Below are 19,057 nucleotides of genomic sequence, written 5' to 3' on the forward strand. Positions count from 1 at the left end.
ACAGTACAAAGCTCTTCCAAAGTTCTGATGCGACAGCACTTCCTACTAGCTCTTTGTTTCCAGGAGTATTGCAAAGGCACTGCATTTTTGCTGTAAAAGCGCCCAACTAAAACCTCTCACACAATTCAAATTAGACTGAGAATAAAGTAACACCTCATCCATGAAAGAATTGTGCTTTTAGCAGACTTGCAGCAAGAGTCTTGACATTCAAAGAGTGATCACAAAATGTCACCGTAATATGCTGTAGCAAGGATGGGTACTTTGGTCTTAGGGGTGCTTATGATTTAAAGATGAAAACTATAGCCCTGCATGTACAGTGTAGGCTTGAATGTCATCCTCGTATTCATCCGCTTGTCTGTTTTCTATACAGTTTGTTCTGTTCACGGTCACTGGAAATGTGAAACCTATTCAAGCTGGGAAAAAAAAAAGGGATGTACAAGAATCAGTAGGCGTTAAAGAAGTGAGAGGTGCTGGTTTCGAATCTCCATTTAGGGGCTTACTGTGTGGGTTTGCAAGTGTACATTTATTAGGTTGATTGAAACAGAAAAAGTTCTCCAGTGTGAATGCACTCATAAATGATTGTCAGTCGCCCTGTGATTGATTGCTGTGTTGAGGATTGTGGTAAATTTGGGTGTGTTTGGAATGCAGATCAGTTCAGATTTTTTACCCCCTCAATATGCATGTCTGTTTTTTTTTTTCCCATCCAATGTGAATAGTACAATTAAATGTTTTATATGAGCCAGGCCTCTTCTGTATGTGGATATAAATCGGATATGTATCGGATATGACTGCAGTCTGCATACTCTCATCCAACATTTGCGTCAACAAAAGATGGCACACATCACAATTACATCACAATTGTTCTAAAAAAAAACAAAAAAAACAAACAGGAGCAAAAAGCAATGGTGGTCGGATGAGCAGAAAACAGTCAGCGGTGAAACGGTGATGCTTATAAACAGGTATTTGAGGTGTATATGGGTAACACTGCAGCTGTAATCTCTTATTTGCATAGCGAATTAAGAGATTACAGCCAATCACAAAATGTGTATAGATTGCAAAATATTGGCCGATCCAAGAGATGGTGTAAAATCTAATGAAAACACTAAATTATATATTATTTGTCATTCACTGCCCAATCTTACTTGAAATACGAGGAATTTGAAGTTCCATGTTTTATGCTTTATTATTCCACTGCATTTAGTGATATTTTAGGTTTCTGCCATGGTATCATGTCGGTGTCAGTATCTGTGCTGCTTATTTTATGCTGGTATAGTATCGAAAGCAGAACATTGGTATTGTGACAACACTGTTTAATTCCCTTTTGCACGTTGTCCTGGATGTTGCATTGTTTGGTTTTTCAGAGGCAACTCATAGGCTAATTTATACACACTGGTCTACCCCAGGTCTGATGAGATTAACATTCTCATTACTTGTCATGTATTGACCTTAACCCCTTTGAAATGACACTGTCTAATTGGTAATGAAAAATGGATGCAGAGTTAATTAACCAGAATGCTCCTACAGGGGCTTTTTCAAATGCTCAAGAAATTAACAGATTGCTAGTTCACTAATTCCAAGTAATTGATTTGTTCCCATTCACATTATGAACTCTTGTATTTTCCCTGACCATTTAGCAAACCATGTGGGACGAAATTAAAGGGAATTTAATCGTGTCCACCTCCATGAGCACAGACCTCAAATAACACGGACCGAGAAACATGAAAATCATTGGCGGTCGACCGTTGTTCTGCTCATGAGGTGGCAGTTTGCTTCCCTTTTATGACTCATGAACAGGGTTGGGTGGGTTACTTTTAAAATGTATTCCGTTACAGTTACAAGTCAACTGCTAAAAAATTTAGTTAGTAACGTAATCGAAGTACCATAATATTAAAGTAATGTAACTTGATTACTCTGGATTACTTTTGGATTACTCCAACCGAGTATGCTCATGAAAACAAAATGAAAATAAAAATCACCACAATATATATTCTATACAATGTGCCCCTGATATTTGCGGGTGATGGGGACCTGGGCAGCCTACAAATAGCAACAATCCTTGTGTAATTAAAAAGCATGTAGGCTATTGATTGATTGATTGATTGAAGGCCGTATGCTGTTTTCGAACTGTAACTGAAAGCAACCACACCTCACAGCCAGACAGAAAGACAGATTAGATAGTCATCCAATGAGGATGACAATGCGTGACATCAACTGCAAAATGAACATTTATCCCAATCACAAGTTTGGCCGTGTATATATTGTGCATGATGTTTAAATAGTAAATTGGTGAGAGGAAGATTTGTTTGGAAGTTTTAACTCACATTATGGTTGTAGCTTTTTCAAACTGCCCGCCTGTGGAGGACACGACTAGTCAGTTTGTCCCCATCATCCCGACATGTACACTAGCTCCAGAAGCAGCGGTCGCTCTCGCACATGAGCGCTCTCTCTCTCTCTCTCTCACTCTCGCCCTCTTGCACTCTGTCTCTCTCTCTCGCCCCGTCTCTCTCTCTCTCTCTCTCTCTCTCTCTCTCTCTCTCTCTCTCTCTCTCTCTCTCTCTCTCTCTCTCTCTCTCGCCGTCTTTCATTGTAGGAATTGTAATCCCCTTTTTTAAATAAATGTACCTCTAATCTGATAACTTGTTTTTTTCCTGTAACTGTAACGGAATACAGTTAAATTTTGGGGGGAATCTGTTTGTGTAACGGTGGTACATGTATTCCGTTACTTCCCAAGCCTGGTAATGAATATAGGTTGTGTTGAAGTTAGCTGTTAGAGAGGTGATACATAAAATAAAATGGAGGCAAAGATCCAGGGTTGATGCGGATTTTCCCCATAAACTAACAAGAGTTAATCATTTGCATATTTCCACTTAAAGTCAGTCATGTAGCAATTGTATGCCTTATGGGGCATTAATGTGCTAAACAGAAAATCATCGAACTCAAATTTATCCAATTAAATAAATTAGTGTTGATGGCTGATGTTCCTTTATGTGTATTTTATTCTTTTTGCATCGCTATATATTAGATCTTAGTAAAATCTCAAACCGCTGTATTATATGCTTTTTACTGAATAAAACCTAAAAGCATTATAAAAACCCAATTCCCAAAAAGTTGGGACACTATACAAATTGTGAATAAAAACTGAATGCAATTATGTGAAAGTGCCAAATTTTTATATTTTATTCAGAATAGAACATAGAGAACAGGTCAAAAGTTTAAACTGAGAAAATTTATCATTTTAAGGGAAAACTATGTTCATTTTAAATTCCATGGTGTCAACAAATCTCCAAAAAGTCATTTTCACCACTGTGAGGCAAACGTCTGGGGATTGAGGAGACAAGTTTCTCAAGTTTAGAAATAGGAATGCTGTCCCATTCTTGTCTAACTGTTCAACTGTCTTTGGTTTTCTTTGTTGCACCTTCTCCTTTATGATGCGCCAAATGTGCTCTATAAGTGAAAGAAGTGGACTGCAGGCCGGCCATTTCAATACCCTGATCCTTTTCCTACGCAGCCATGATGTTGTAAAGTGATGATGCCTGGATGGGAGCATATGTTGTTCTCCAATCTGAATATACGTTTCTGCATTGACGATGCCTTTCCAGATGTGGAAGCTGCCCATGCCACACGCACATGCAACCCTATACCATCACAGATGCAGGCTTATAAACTGAGTGTTGATAACAACTTGGGTTGTCCTTGTCCTCTTTAGTCAGTATGATATAGCGCCCCAGTTTTCCACAAAGAACTTCAAATTGTGATTCTTCTGACCACAAAACAGGTTTCCACTTTGCCACACTCCATTTTAAATAACCCCTGGCCCAGAGAAACGCTTCTTGGTCTGCTTTAGAAATTGCTTCTTCTTCGTACTGTCGAGTTTCATCTGGCAACAGTGGCTAGCACGGTGGATTGTGTTCACCCACAATGTTTTCTGGAAGTATTACTGAGCCCTTTCTGTGATTTCCCTTACAGTAAGCATTCCTGTTTGCGGTGCAGTGCCGTTTAAGGGCCCGGAGATCATGGGCATCCAGTATGATTTTTCGGCCTTGACCCTTACACACAGAGATTGTTCCAGATTATCTGAATCATTGGATGATGTTATGCACTGTAGATGATGATGACTTCAAGCTTTTTGCAATTTTTCACTGGTAAACACCTTTCTGATATTTCTCCGCTATCTTTCTGCGCAACATTGGAGGAATTGGTGATTCTCTACCCATATTCGCTTCTGAGAGACACTGCCACTCCGAGAAGCTCTTTTTATACTCCAATCAAGTTGCCAATGGACCTCATTAGTGGTAACTGGTCTTCTTCAAGTGCAATTGACGTTTCCAGCCTCTTATTGCTACCTGTCCCAACTTTTTTGAGATTTGTTGGCACCATGAAATTTACAATCACATATTTTTCCCTTAAAATGATACATTTTCTCAGTTTAAACTTTTGACCTGTCATCTATGTAATATTCTGAACAAAATTTTGAAATTTGGCACATAATTGCATTCAGTTTTTATTCACAATTTGTATAGTGTCCCACTTTTTTTGGAAGTGGGTTTGTATATTCGTTGATAGGGTTGGAAGAGTTACTTTTATGTATTCCGTTACAGTTACAAGTTACCTGCTAAAAAAATGTAATGTAACTTGATTACTTTGGATTACTTTTGGAATACTCCAATACCGAGTATGCTCATGAAGACAAAAATAAATAAATATCACCACAATATATAATTCTATACAATGTGACCCTGCTATTTGCGGGTGATGGGGACCCGGGCAGCAAATACAGTAGCAAAAATCCTTGTGTAATTGACATCCATTAAAAAGCATGTAAGCTATAGATACATATGCTGTTTTCAAACTGTCACTGAAAACAACTCACAGTTTGGATGGATGGATGGACGGATGGATGGATGGATGGATGGATGGATGGATGGATGGACGGATGGATGGATGGACGGATGGATGGATGGATAGATGGATAGATAGTAAACCAATAAGGTAAAGTAAAGCTTTGCTTGCGTTTATACTTTTCCCCATGGTAGCTCATTTCACCTAACCTCGCCAGCCAGATTGATAATTGAGATTTACTCGAGGGAGTTCTTCACAGTATAATGACAATAATGCATCAGATTTATATAGCTCTTTTCTCGACATTCAAAGACGCTTTACAATGAAATGGATACATTATTCATGCACTCACACGTTCACACTGTGGTGGCGGTTAGCTACTTAAGTAGTTTGTTTCCCCCCGCCATCGGCGCTTATTGGTTTCGTCCTGCCTAAACAACGCCTGATTGGTCCGATCGAAAAAAGATCGTCTGCAAACGTATCTGCGTGAGCGGTTCAAGATGTATTCTCCAGAGTTTGTGAACTCACAAATACCGCGAGAATTAATCTTGCTGGCAAGGTTACATTTCACCCACATGTACGCACTAATAATGAGGATGATGATGCGTGACATCAACTGCAAAATTTACTTTTATCCCAGTCACAAGTTTAGCAGTGTATATATTGTGTATGATGTTTAAATAGTGAATTGGTAGGACGAAGATTTGTTTGGAAGGTGTAACTCACATTATGGTTGTAAGCTAGCGGGTTAGCAAGAAGCTGCAGCGCGTAGCATGCCGCTGGACTCTCAGCGCAAAAACTTTCGGTCCTTCAGCAAGCCGAGTAAATTTCAAACGGTGAATACCGGTCGCCGTGAAGCTTTTTTAAACTGCCCGCGTGTGGAGGACACGACAAGTCAATTCCCCACCTCCCCGACATGTACAACCCCAGTAGCAACAGTCCCTCGCTCTGTCTGTGTGTGTGTGTGTGTCTCTCTCTCTCTCTCTCTCTCGCTCTCTCTCTCTCTCTCTCTCTCTCTCTCTCTCTCTCTCTCGCTCTCGCTCTCGCTCTCGCTCTCGCTCTCGCTCTCTCGCTCTCTCGCTCTCTCTCTCGCCCTCGCCCTCGCCCTCGCTCTCTCTTACACTCTCTCAGAGTAGAAATTGTAATCCCTCGAAGTAATCCCCATTTTTAATAAATGTACCTGTAATCTAATTCCATGTTTTTTGTCTGTACTGTAACGGAATACAGTTAAAACAATTTTTTAAATTCTGATTACGTAACGCTAGTACATGTATTCCGTTACCCAAGCCTGTACAAAGACCATTAGTTGCACCAGTGAGTCAAAAAGGATAATATCCATTTACTAGGATCTGAATAATGACCCATAGATATAGATTATATTTGTATTTTTCTGTTAATGGTAATGTTTCGTCATCTCACGATTCTATTTTGTAACAATGCAAAGCGCTGTGATTCAATGTGATTACCCGTTATCAAAGAAAATTGTTTTGGTTTCTTCCTTACTACTCTTAAAACAGCATAACCTGTAGTTAGTTCCGTGATGAAATAACTTGCATAACAGATAAATGACCATTAAGATAACCAACTTCCAAATTAGGAAATGTGAAAAGAAAGGTTTTACGTTAGCCAGCTGCTTAAGATTAAAAAGAAGAAGAAGCTGGATTTAATTTGCTGGTCAAATTCTAAAATCAGAGTCCATTTTAAAACACAGGTTTGAGACTGGACACTGGAGTGGTTCACAGCCGAGTGTGAAGAAATGCAAATCAGCACCTCCAAATCTGAGACCATGGTCCTCAGTCAGAATGGGGTGGCGTGCCCTCTCGGGGATACTGACCTAAGTGGAGGAGATCAAGTATCTTAGGGTCCTGTTCACGGGTTAAATCAGGCTGGTGCGGGAGATCGACAGGTGGATTGGCGCAGACGCGGACTCTGTATCGGTCTGTTGTGGTGAAGAAGGCACTGAGCAGATCACGATTGACCGGTCGATCTACGTTCCTACTCTCACCTATGGCCATGAGCTGTTGTTCGACTCGTGACAAAGAACAAGATCCTGGGTTCAAGCGGGCGAAGTGAGTTTCCTCCACAGGGTGTCCGGGCTCTCCCTTTGAGATCAGGTGAGAAGCCCGGGAGGGACTCAAGAGTCGAGCTGCTGCTCCTCCACGTTGAGAGGATCCAGCTGAGGTGGCTCTGGACACGTCACACCGTCACACCGGAAAGATGCCCAGGGATGACTCGGGACTCGCTAGAGAGATTACCAGAATATTTGGAAGAAGTGGTTGGGGAGAGGGAGGTCTGTGCTTCCCTGCTAAAGCTGCTGGCCCTGCGACCCAACCCCGGATCGGCGGTAGAAAATGGACTGATGGATGGATGATTGGATGGATTGAAGTTTGAGACTGTTGGCTTTAGATGAGACGCCAGGGGTCCTAATTCAATAGGCTGTAATATACAAAAGCCACTGTGACCTAACAACGTAGCTTCTGTTGTCTTTTCATTGAAATTGAAGAAGTTCAGTACAATATAATTCAAATGTCCTATATACAGTTTTTTTCTTGTATGCGCTATGAAAAACTAGGGAATGTAATCTATCCTTACTATACAATGTTTGTCATTGCATATAACAGTTTTCCTTTCCTTCTTCACCTTTTAACTTATTGTTCTGTGTCCTTGCCTGTTGAAAACGAAAGCCACCACCAAACCATTAGGGTATAGAGAAAGAGCATCTGTCTGTGATAACCTGTAAATAGTACAGATGAGCAGAGGCAGGAGCATTAGAGCATGGCTTCCTGGATTTAGATCGGGTAGATTTGCGTCCTGGCAGGGTAGGTCTAATCTCCAGCAGACAGGCTTAAGAATAAAAAGTCTTACTGTTGTGTCTCTACAGGTATTTAGGTAATTAGCATAGTTAATAAGCTTGGATCTATGTGCCTAGTCTTATTCAAAGGTGCCATACTTCAGAAAAGATAACAGACCAAGATAAAACTACAAAACTGTTGTGTAAATATTGTATGAAAATAGTTCTTATAAAATCGATCCAACTACAGTATGCTCTGTCAGCATTTAAATCACTTGGTCATTAGGAATAGGGGCAAAAAGCAGTCAGTCTCCTTTAGGTGGGACAGCAGCACTAGTTTTGTTGCTTTTTAATACAAACATTTGAGAGGCAAAATGTTGAGCCAGAATTTGCGAACCTCATGTTATAGTCTCAAATACAACTTAAGTATCTTCATGGGACTTTGCAAGTGCTTGTGGTCTGGTGAAAATATATTACTTTCTGAATCGTCATTCTTTTTAATGCCTCAGGCAGTAGACATATTGATGTATAACAACGTGTCCAGTTGTGTAGTAACACTGCCATCACTAGATTTATTGCCCAAAAATGACACTGTCTGACTGATAAATTATCCTCCTCTGATAAAGGCAAGTAAGGTATCCTTGACTTTAATAAAATGTTCCATAACTTTAATATAATGTCTTATGGAATCCCCTAAGGCAAGCTCTGTTACAGAATGCAAAGCGCACAGCAACATTTAAAAAAATGCTTGGTGTCCATTGGCTTGGCCCCGACATAATCTTTTGCACTGCAGTTTTATGATCTTATCAACAACAGTAAGTTACATGAATGACATCAAACTGATGCGTCAAACACACATTTTCCTTACTATGACAGACAATATGTTGGGATTGTCACACCACACATCACCTTCTCCGTTTTGGAACCCTGATTGTTACAACAAACAACAAATTCTCAGTTTTGGAACCCTCCAACATGTCCTAATGCTCATTTTAATTATTGAAAAGCCTTAAGCACCTCACTAGTTACAGAAATGCCTATTAACCTTGGTAAAGCAGTATTCAAATCTAGTTAGAGCTAACTTTGTCCCTTGCGGGGAGGAAATGTAAATGTGTTCTCCAGCTGAGACAGAACGAGAAGCTGCCCGTTGTTTGAAGATCCTGCAAGCGCTGTTGCAAGCAGAGGGCTCTCCGCCCCTCTGTGTTAAATATTCAGGGCTGAGAGACACCTTTGTTGCCCGTGTTTTCCAACTAATCATGCAGGGCTGGGAAAATGTGGGTATATCATTAAGTTGAAGTTATTGAGCGCAGAAAAAAATGTTAGCAGTGAAAACAGCTTGGCACGTAAATCTGCTTTGCTCTATGACAGACTGTAAAAGTAGAAAGTACATCACAACTTAACTCACTCTTAATGTAGGGCTCTGTGGTATATACAGTTTATGCGGTAGACAATCAATTTTGACTTTGAAAATGGGTCATTACGTGTCAATTCACACAGCCTGTCCAGTGACACTTATTCAATTTACCAGTTTTTTATTCCATCTGTGCCTGCTGATGTCAAAAGAGAAATCGAAGCTTGAGCCTCCTACAACAAATGTTTTTTGAGTTATGCTCCTTCAAAGTTTGGGTGTCACACCCACTTCCGGGATCCGGGAATTGCAGAAGAAAACGTTTCCTCCAGGCTTATAAAATGCTGGGGGAAACCGTGGGATAGTAAGCCTAGTGTAATATGTACTTCCGGTATTGTGTATAGTGTACAAAGGGTTAATATACATGTTGAATGGAATAAAGTTTTACATTGATATTATCTTTGTTTTAATGGGTATTTAATCATGTGGGTCTGTTTTACTGCCAGAAACATGAAATTACAGTTAACACAACACTTGACCTACTTTCCGGACTTTGGATTTTTCAGAAAATATGCCATAATAGTACCATATGCAAAGGCTTATTTCCAAGTGAAAATCTAATTCCGAACATCATGTGCCAACATGGCCACACAGACAATCAGTGGCCTGAAGTAGGGGGTCCAAATGATCATTTAGTCCCTTTGCCATATTTGGAGCCCTCATGTGCCCCCATCTAAGGCCTAAGTGCATTTAAACTCACTAAATACTTAGTAGGGTCCCCAAAAATGATAATAAATTAATTGAAACCCCACCAACACAAAACATTTACAAGATATGGACCCCCCAAAATGTCAAAAAATGTACACTATTGTGTTTAAAAGATCGTCTTTTAAAGGCTTAATATCTCTAAAAATAATATACCTATGCTCTTTGTAAGTGCAGAGTCTAGATAGACAGGACCAGAATACATAGATATAGCAATTTCCAGGTCCGTACCTACCTTAAAACAAAAAATGTGGGCCTCCAATATGGTCCAAAATGTATTTTGCAATTCCCGGATCTCAAAAGTGGGCGTGACAACCAAACTTTGAAGGACTATAACTCAAAAACCGTTTGAGCTAGGAGGCTCAAATTTCAGATTATTTCTTTTGGCATCTCAATGTAGTAAAAATCAGGTACATTGAAGAGGTGTCACTGGGGAGGTTCTGGGAATTTGTATGAATTAACCAGGAATGACCCACTCCACAGACTGTGATAATGCGTGTTGATGACATAGTCTTATCTTCCTCAGTGGTAAAATGGCTTCAAACACATCCTAACACAGAGTTTGAGGAGCTTCTGCCTACCAGCGGAGTTTTTTTTCTTTTAATCACCAGCTCTAAGCTAAGAAAAATGGTACATCTATGTTGATCAGTCACCCATTCTGCCTGCTCTATAGTAAAAGATAGATAGATGGATGGATAGATGTATAGATAGATCTCACATTTGAAAAAAATTACAGTTTTTATGATATATCATATCATGTAATAGACATTTTAATTCATATCTACACTACTGTTAACTGTATATCATTATATTGAACAACTCTCCCCATAACTGTGAAATTAGAGATTTTTGAAAAGTAAATTTACTAACTATAACACTGTAGGAAGTTGAATATTTACATTGAAATTTGGGTAGAATGCATAGACTGAGTGAACTGTTGGCCCGCAGCGTTTGCATTATTGAAAACATTTTCTGAACGTCTAATTACTCAACACCGATATGAAAAATTAGTAATTACACTTTTATCTGGTATACTAGTCATATATCCTGTGCAATGCTGATGCACGATCATGGTGCAGCTGCTCTCAATCTCTCTTAGCACAGCTGTAATGGTGGCAAAATGAGAAGCTTTGCTGATCATAAAAAGGATTTTGCCATCTGTCCATGTTGTTAACAAGGCAGACAGCCAGTGTACATATTCACTATAATTTAATAATTATACAGTACAGTACTATCATTGTTTTTTGGGCACATACCAAGCTGACAAATGCACATCCAGCCACTTATCTATCCAGCTATCATTCAATTATCTAGTTATTTCTATCTAAACTATATTATTTTGTTTTTTGTAACTTCATTAATTGAGTGTTTTTTAGGTACTACCATCTTTAATATACTTCTCCTCTCTCCTTCTGCTGCTTTGTGAATGGCCGTCAACTCATGTCTTTTTAATGTGTCCACTGCCCAGCCTGTAGTTGGTTGATGACTGTCTCACTAGGGAGGCAGCAATTGACAATTACAATATTACGTCACAAGTCAAAATGGTGGTCTTACTCAGTGAAATTACCCTCTCCGTCTATTGAAAAGCATTGGACTTTGGATCATTGTAATCTGATTTGTGGGGTTCATTTTGATTTCAAAATGTGATGAAATGTCGCTTGACTACTATAACAATCTGCCTGGTTTGTATATTAGCCACAGGCAAAAGCAATACAATTTGTTGTTTGTGTTCAGGAAGGAAGCATTGCGGAAACATCAGAAATGCCCGGATATTCAGAATTGTCAATTACTTTCTGTGTTGGGGCACAGTGCTTGTGGCATAAATAACAGTGTATGTCTTCCTCAGTATGCCTGAGATAGGTAAATTGATTGAGCCACTGCTTGTCAAAGCCACTGACTCTGTGGTTTTGAGAAGCTCTCGAAATAGGAATAAAAAAAAAAATCCGATCACGTACACGTTGGCTTTGCGTTGTTAGGCTCCTAATTGGAAACTGATTCAAGTACTGTACCTTTGCCTCGGCAACTCGTCCTGTCCTGCATTCTGATCCTCGCTATCACCAATCCTTTATGAATTACTTTCAGACCTGACACAAATTTCCACATGTTGTCACCATATACAGCGACATACGGCGCATGTCGTTGTTCAAATCCATTCTATCCGTACGCAGAATACACGAGTTGTAAGCACGCACACGCGCACACACGCGCACCCCCCCGCCCCCCCCACACACACACACAAAACACTAAATGCCCAATCCCGGCCAATGAGGGGAAATAGATGTTTTTAAAGTAATTGTAACAAGAGTGGGCGTCCGTCTTTCGGAAACAACACTATATGAGCATCTCCTACAAGAATTATGAATTACAAGAATTATTATATTGCTGCAAAATGGAAACAGATAGAAATATAGTTGTTGTTTTTTCTGATGAAAGAAGAGACTCTAATCTTTCTTTTAGTAGGTTCCATGTTTTTATAGCAATGGAACACAATATTCTGTGTTCCTTGCAAAATCAGTCAAAATCTTGTAAAACAGCCGGGAGAGAAGGGGGTTGCTTCATTGAAAATGGCTGGGAGTCAATGAGTTAATATTCACATTCATATGCATGAAGTATAATAATAAGAAGCTTACGGCAAAAAACGGAAATACGCCATCGGAAACCGAAAGTATGTTTAGTGATAATACCTTCGCTTTAAATAAAATTGGTATTTATCCATCCAAACAATTAGTCAACCTTTTTTAATGACAAATACATAATATGTTTAACCTTATTATTTAAAGCCATGAACTTATATAGGAAAAACAAAAAGGCAACACAAGTGTACTGTGCAGTACAGCTCCTTTTCTTATTAAGTGCTTAGAAGGGTTGGCTCTGTAGATGCATAACTTGGCCCCCGAAAAGAAAAAAATATTACTTCTACTTCTCGGAAATTCACCTATCACAGGCGTGGAACATATTACCCGGGAAAAGTGAAGGAACACTGTACATCCATCCTTCCATTCTTTGTCCTTACAAAGGTTGTGGTGCGCTGGAACCTATCGCAGCTGATATTTTGGCCAAGAGGCTGAACTGGTCGCAGGGCAATTACTGACAAACAATCATTCACACTCACAACTATGGACAATTCAGTCTTCACTCAAACTCTCGCTTATGTTTTTTTGGAATGTGGGAACCGGAAATCGGAGTGCTCAGAGAAAACCAATGCAGGCACAGGGAGAACAAGGCAATGTTTTTTTTTTTTTTTATTATTGTTTTTTTTTTAAGTGAGTAGAAATTCTTGAAACTGTTTGTATCTGAAGTCTTACTTACAGGTTCTTGATCCATCCCACTTTCATTAAAATAATTGTACGAGAATGAAATTCTTCCACACCAAACTCATTTAAACATTTCTTTACAGTCTTGCTTAAACAGAAAAGGTCCTTCCCCAAGTTGTCTCCGAATATTTGGAGACAGACTTGTCCCCTAGTGCCATGGTATACTACAAAACATGGGTTCCACAAGCTCATATTTTCTGTTCTCTGCTATTTCTGGGAATCATCAACTGCCAAACATGATGTCTGTTAGGGAATGTAGCTGTGAAAGACAAATATCGTTTGACAAAAGTTCATTAGATGCATGACTAAATTGATCTGACATTTAAAACTTGTTCCGTAGTACACCAAAGGGATGCCACTCCACTGCATATATGTATGTGTATATATGTATGTGTATATATGTATGTGTATATATATATATACAAAGCTTAGTGAAAATATTACACACACAACCGTCTATAATCAAGTATAACTGCATATTAGAGGTGTGCATCTCTCCACAAAAGACAATTCGATACATGGAGTGCAGACAATTCAAGAATGGTTCAAATTGAAAGTAAAATGATTCGATTCATTTCGACTCAGTGGGATTACAATTCAATTCGGTATGGAACAGCTCAGTTCTAGAGCGTATGATGCAACAACTTTTTTGTCATTTTACAAAAAATTGTTAGTACTGTAAATATGCCATTTCCTTCTATGGTATATCTTTCCATTCTCCAATAAAAGAGAATTCGATACATAGTTCTATTTATTTCAAAATAGTGATTTTTCTAAAACTACAGTATAATATTTGTAAATCCAATTTTTTAAGCCGCCATTATCACATTAACAAATCTTTTACAGCAGAACAAGTTCACAAATACCCGCATACTGTACATCTAATTGACCAAGTCAGTTGCAGCTGCCTTTTTTTTGTGATCAGTGCTGCATGGATTGTTTTGCTGTTGGAGAGAGCAACCCATTTTTGGCACCATACTGAGCTTTGACGCAACAGGCAATGTTGGCCAAATCCATATGATTGATGAAGTGTGTCCTGTTTCTTTTGTTCACAGTGCATTTTATTCAGTGACATCTGAGTCTATGTCCATCAGCATCAGGTCATGCCTGTCAATGTTCCCTCATTTTGTAATTCTGGCTGGCAAAGAAAATACATCTCCAGTTACACATGCAGCCATGGAAACATTCTTGTTGTGGATGATTTTCCTGGCAGTAGATGTTTTTTTCTTGTTTATCAACTTTAGGTGGTGTATAAATAAACAAGGTTGTGTAAACATTACACTGATATAATTCATCAACCCCTCTATGCCTATTCAGCCTTACACATTCAACTCTTTATTCTTGGACACTATTTGTTTATATTGTTGTTATTGTTGTTGTTTTTTAACAAAATGTCCTTGTAAATATGTGCAATGCAGACCTCTTGCATTTTTATTATGCTGCATCCATACCTTTGCTGAATTGCATCTTTGCGCACAGTCAAACCATGAATAAGCATCTCCCTTATGTATTTATCATATTTATTCTGTCTTATTTAGTTGTTCTATTTTTATTTTCTGGCACATCGGGCATCATATTTCGTGCCATATCATGTGGAAATGTGGGTATGTTACAATAATATATATTTTTTTAATCCTTGAAAATTGCTCCTTCTGTCTATGCGTTGACATCTTAGGGGCAGTGTGGTGCAGCATATGCATGGAGTACACACACACACACACACACACTTAAATTAAGAGTAAAAGGAAAAAGGTTGCGATATTGAGCTTTATTAATTAACTCATTTTGTGCAGATTGGGAATACATGCCTTTCAGTATTGCTATATTACCTGTCTGCAGTGTGCAATTTATTCTAATATTGTTACAAAAAAAGAAAAGAAAAAGGTTATCATTTTGGCCAGAGTTGTGCAAACCTAGGCTGTTGTTTATGTCGTAATAACGTGTTGGGATCAGCAACAGGCTCAATTGTATTTTCAGATGTATTTTATTTTTCTCAGGTATATTTGGTATATTATGTAACGTGTTGATGCTGATGAGGGCACTTATTGTTGTCTTCTGCAAACTTGACAATGCTGATAGAAACATGCCAGGCGCGCTAAAAATGCAAGACAAAACAAAACCAAAAAAAATGGCCAAAAGGTAATGGGGGGGCTCAGTACACAGCCCTGTGGAACATTAGTGTTTAGTATGAGGGTTGAGAAAGTGTGGTTATATATAACCTGACAGATTTTGGCCTGTTAATAAATCCATGTTTATTTTGTCACTTGAATCTCGCTATAAATGATTTAATTTTAATTGATGAAGAGCTACACATAGTGGAGAGTCAATTACATATTTGCCAGGACTTAGCTTACATTCCTTGTTTCCATTCACACACAGCAGCACTATAGGGAATCTTGACTCCAACATGCCTTTGTCTCTCCATCACATTTAAAATTCAATCTCTTTTTAATAGCAACAGCAGTCGGAGCAGGGCCTGTGTCTGCTGATGGTGCAAATAGCTCAAGAGCTGTCCTGGTACTCAACCTGACTTAGCGCCTCATTACTGGAAAAGGAGAACGAGAGATGTTTGGAGGTAGCAGACAAGACAGAGTCAGGGAGTCGAGAGAGGATGTAGACTGTGCAAATCTCAGTAAGACACGTGTATTATGATAGACCTTTTCTAACACACAAGAGGAGAAATGTTCCCATTCGATATTGTGTAGATTTGAGACTGTATTTGGACTATTTTAACTACATTAGGCTTAAGCTCACTGTCTCATCCTGACATCTTGTTTTCCTTTACCAGCTTCATTGCAACTGGTTGAGCCCTAAAAGATGGCTCAATCTTCAAGAATACCAGAGCAAAAAGTTGATGCAAGAGTGTGGCGTGGCTGTTCAACGCTTCTTTGTAGCCGACACGGCCTCTGAGGCCTTGGAGGCTGCAAAGAGACTCGGTGAGTAGAAGAAACACACGTGCACACACACATTATGTAGGACTGGAAATCAAAGTGATCGGGTACTAGATTGCTGCTTTATGACTATGTCTGCATTTACAAAATACTTATATTTGTATTAAATGTTGCATTTATACTTTAATATTTTCTGTAGATTCTATTATATTCTATTAAAAAGCATCTGTTCAAATGTCTAACTAAATGTAATTTCAAACACAACTTGTTTAAAACTGCCTACCCAACTTAATGTCATTATACTCTGCCCCACATCCCCACCACCTTTTTTTTCCCGTATGTATTTCTTAGATCTGATGTATTTATCAACAAATGCAAAAAAAATTATATCATTCTTCACCCCCAAAATGTCTTATCACAGGCAAAATTATCTTCTTTTTTTTTGCTGCTGTTAATCCTGCCTCAGGACAGGAAAAATACATGTATCTTAAAATAATGTGTGTCGCTTAAGATGAAGATATGTATTTCGTCACGGCTGTAAAATGCTATGTAATCTTACTGTACACATTGAAACTCTACTGTATAATACAGCGGCACTCTTATTTACATTGCATGCTCTTTGGCTGTGCTGCAAGACGTTGTGATTAATAAGAGATGAAGTTTTATCAAGATTAATCATGTCTTCCAAATTTCTGCTAATGCATCTGTTTTGTTGTTGTTTCTTCATCATGGCACTCAACTGATTTTTTTATTTTTATTTTATTTTTTAAAGCCTCATGTTCAGTTTTTTTTCCCCCTTCTTTATCTAATTTATTTTAACCCTTGTTGCAATTTGGGTCATTCCCCCTGCATGCTTATGCCATGCCATGCTGAAAAGTGACAAGGTAGTTGAATTATTTTATCACAATAGTTTGACAAATACATTTGACTAAAATCCAACAAAACCCAAAACAATTTGTATGCACTCACACAAACATGCATCTACCAACTTCTCTGTTTTTTTGTCTCTGCCCACTCACCACATTACCAGACACGTATATCACCATCTTTAGGGTGTTTTTTGTTGTTGGTCCCTTCTCCAGCTACTGCTCTGTGGATCCAGGATTGTGGTTAGAAAGTGTGGTACCGAAACACTTCAGAAATTTTGCACAGTTCTAGCATCCAAGGAGCAGACGGAAAATGCACCCATTTAATGTGCTCATTAATAAGCATGTTAACAAATATTTATGAACCTGTGCAAAGTGTAAAGGGAAAAAAGGTTCATGCAGTGCCTCATAAAACGACCAGTCCGGTGATAGTGCTGTTTGATACGTTTCTGGAAAGAGCAGCAGGCTTTCCTCCCGAAAGTCCCTCTCATGCTTCATCTAATTGGGAATAGATCTAACGTTCCCCATGATAAAATAGGGGAGGACAGGTTGATATCTTCTCCTCCTTGCTTGACGTTTTGTCCCGGCACGACACCACATTCTGTTGCTCAACTTGGCGCACAGAGAATGTCGATTTATGCTGTTTTGTTCCCGACTATAAACAAAGGAGGCATGGATCTTACCCAGTACAAACTGTGCGTCCATGTCCATAAAACAGAATGAAAACAGAGATTAAAAAATATAAAAATCAACGAGCTAAAAAGACGAGAAAAGCGCTACAGTAAGCCGCAGCTAGTGAAACAGTTTGACACTGTTGCAGCACTGTTAATTTAAGGCGTTGTGTTCAGTGGTCTATCTTCAACATACTCTGTTACTATGTCCTCAAGTCATTAATTTTTTCTTCTTTAAGGAATTCAAATGATTATACTGACTATATAGCCAGTGTTTGTTGAATGGCTCTGACAGCAGTTTTACCCTCTAAATAGTATAATTGTCGTTTTCGCATGCAAAACCTAATTTTGTGTAGAAAATCAGCACTATTTATTGTTTGATTAATCAATGAAATAGGACACACCTATCCAACAAAACACATAAAAAGCAATTTTTTTTCCAATTGACTCTACTCGATCGATCAATCTCTTTACAGTCCAGTCAATTGGAAGATGGATAGATAGATAGACAGGCCACACACTATTTTCATCTCTATTTCGTCTAATCTTGGCGTCTCGTCAATATAAACTCGTACACGTCTTGTCATGATCTAGTCAAGAGCTGTGTTTTGCTCGTCACCATCAATGATGGTGTCAATGAAATCCTTTTTTCCATTGACAAAAACAACACTGTATCAGGCCATCAATAATCAGTAAAAATACTTATTGTTAAGTGTTAAACAAATATAACAATGAATTTAAAAAATCACAAAAGTGTGGAGGAAGCAAGATCAGTTCTTTTGAGACCACACAACAAATGACAATCAATGTAGCTCTAAATGGTTAGAGTTACTGAGAGTTTAAAAGGATGTGGTATGCCGTCAAAGTAAGCGTGAGTAGAACAAAAAAGTGCTCATATTTTGTGAAATGTAGTCATAACTCTGCTTTGCTGTATCAGTGTACACTACACAATTTACGGCAGGCGACCAGAACGCGCCAATTCAAACTAATAAGGCTTCACCTATCCATCCATCCATGCATCCATCCATTTTCTGAACCGCTTATTCCTCACAGTGGCCGCAGGGGTACTGGAGCCTATCCCAGCTGGCTTCAGGCAGTAGGCGTGGTACATCCTGAACTGAATTTTGCCAGCCAATCGCAGTAATAAGGCTTCAAACGGGCTTAATTCATACAGTGTACGCCGAACCTAAGCGGAATATAAATATACGCCAATCAAATATGGTGAAAGTAAGGCATATAGTTGACTGGACCTCGTATCAGTCAATAAACCATCCTTTTGTTGCTCCAACTGTTCCCTCTGAAGTCACCTTGTGCTCCTTAACACTTCAAGCGCCTTTTTCAAATTACTTTCATCTTTTCGTTTCAGAAAATAAGGCAGTGCCTCTGGTGAAAAATGCTGACAGTAGCATTTAGTGCTCAGTAGAGTTGGCTTAACCACAGCCCTTTTGCGACCGTCTTTGTCAGAAATGCTGAGGGATAAGACAACCCTCTTATAGCTTTGTGCATCGTGTGTTAGTGTGCGTGTTGTGCCTTTGTGTGTAACTGTGCAGCAGATGGAGACAGTGTTGTCCT

The 19,057-nt window shown here is 38.9% G+C and overlaps 1 protein-coding gene across 1 annotated transcript in view; it reads left to right on the top strand.

Annotated features, from left to right (window-relative positions):
• The window catches only part of suclg2 (succinate-CoA ligase GDP-forming subunit beta), a 78,702-nt gene that overhangs the window by 3,316 nt on the left and 56,329 nt on the right, over positions 1-19,057 (top strand). The window contains exon 2 of the mRNA XM_086088115.1: positions 15,846-15,993. Within this exon, the coding sequence (XP_085944241.1) occupies positions 15,846-15,993 (148 nt within the window). The remainder of the gene's footprint in view (positions 1-15,845; positions 15,994-19,057) is intronic.

This window comes from Leptonotus elevatus, chromosome 10 (genome assembly GCF_054856555.1).
Source record: "Leptonotus elevatus isolate MCC_2025b chromosome 10, RoL_Lele_1.0, whole genome shotgun sequence".
Taxonomy (NCBI): Eukaryota; Metazoa; Chordata; class Actinopteri; order Syngnathiformes; family Syngnathidae; genus Leptonotus; species Leptonotus elevatus.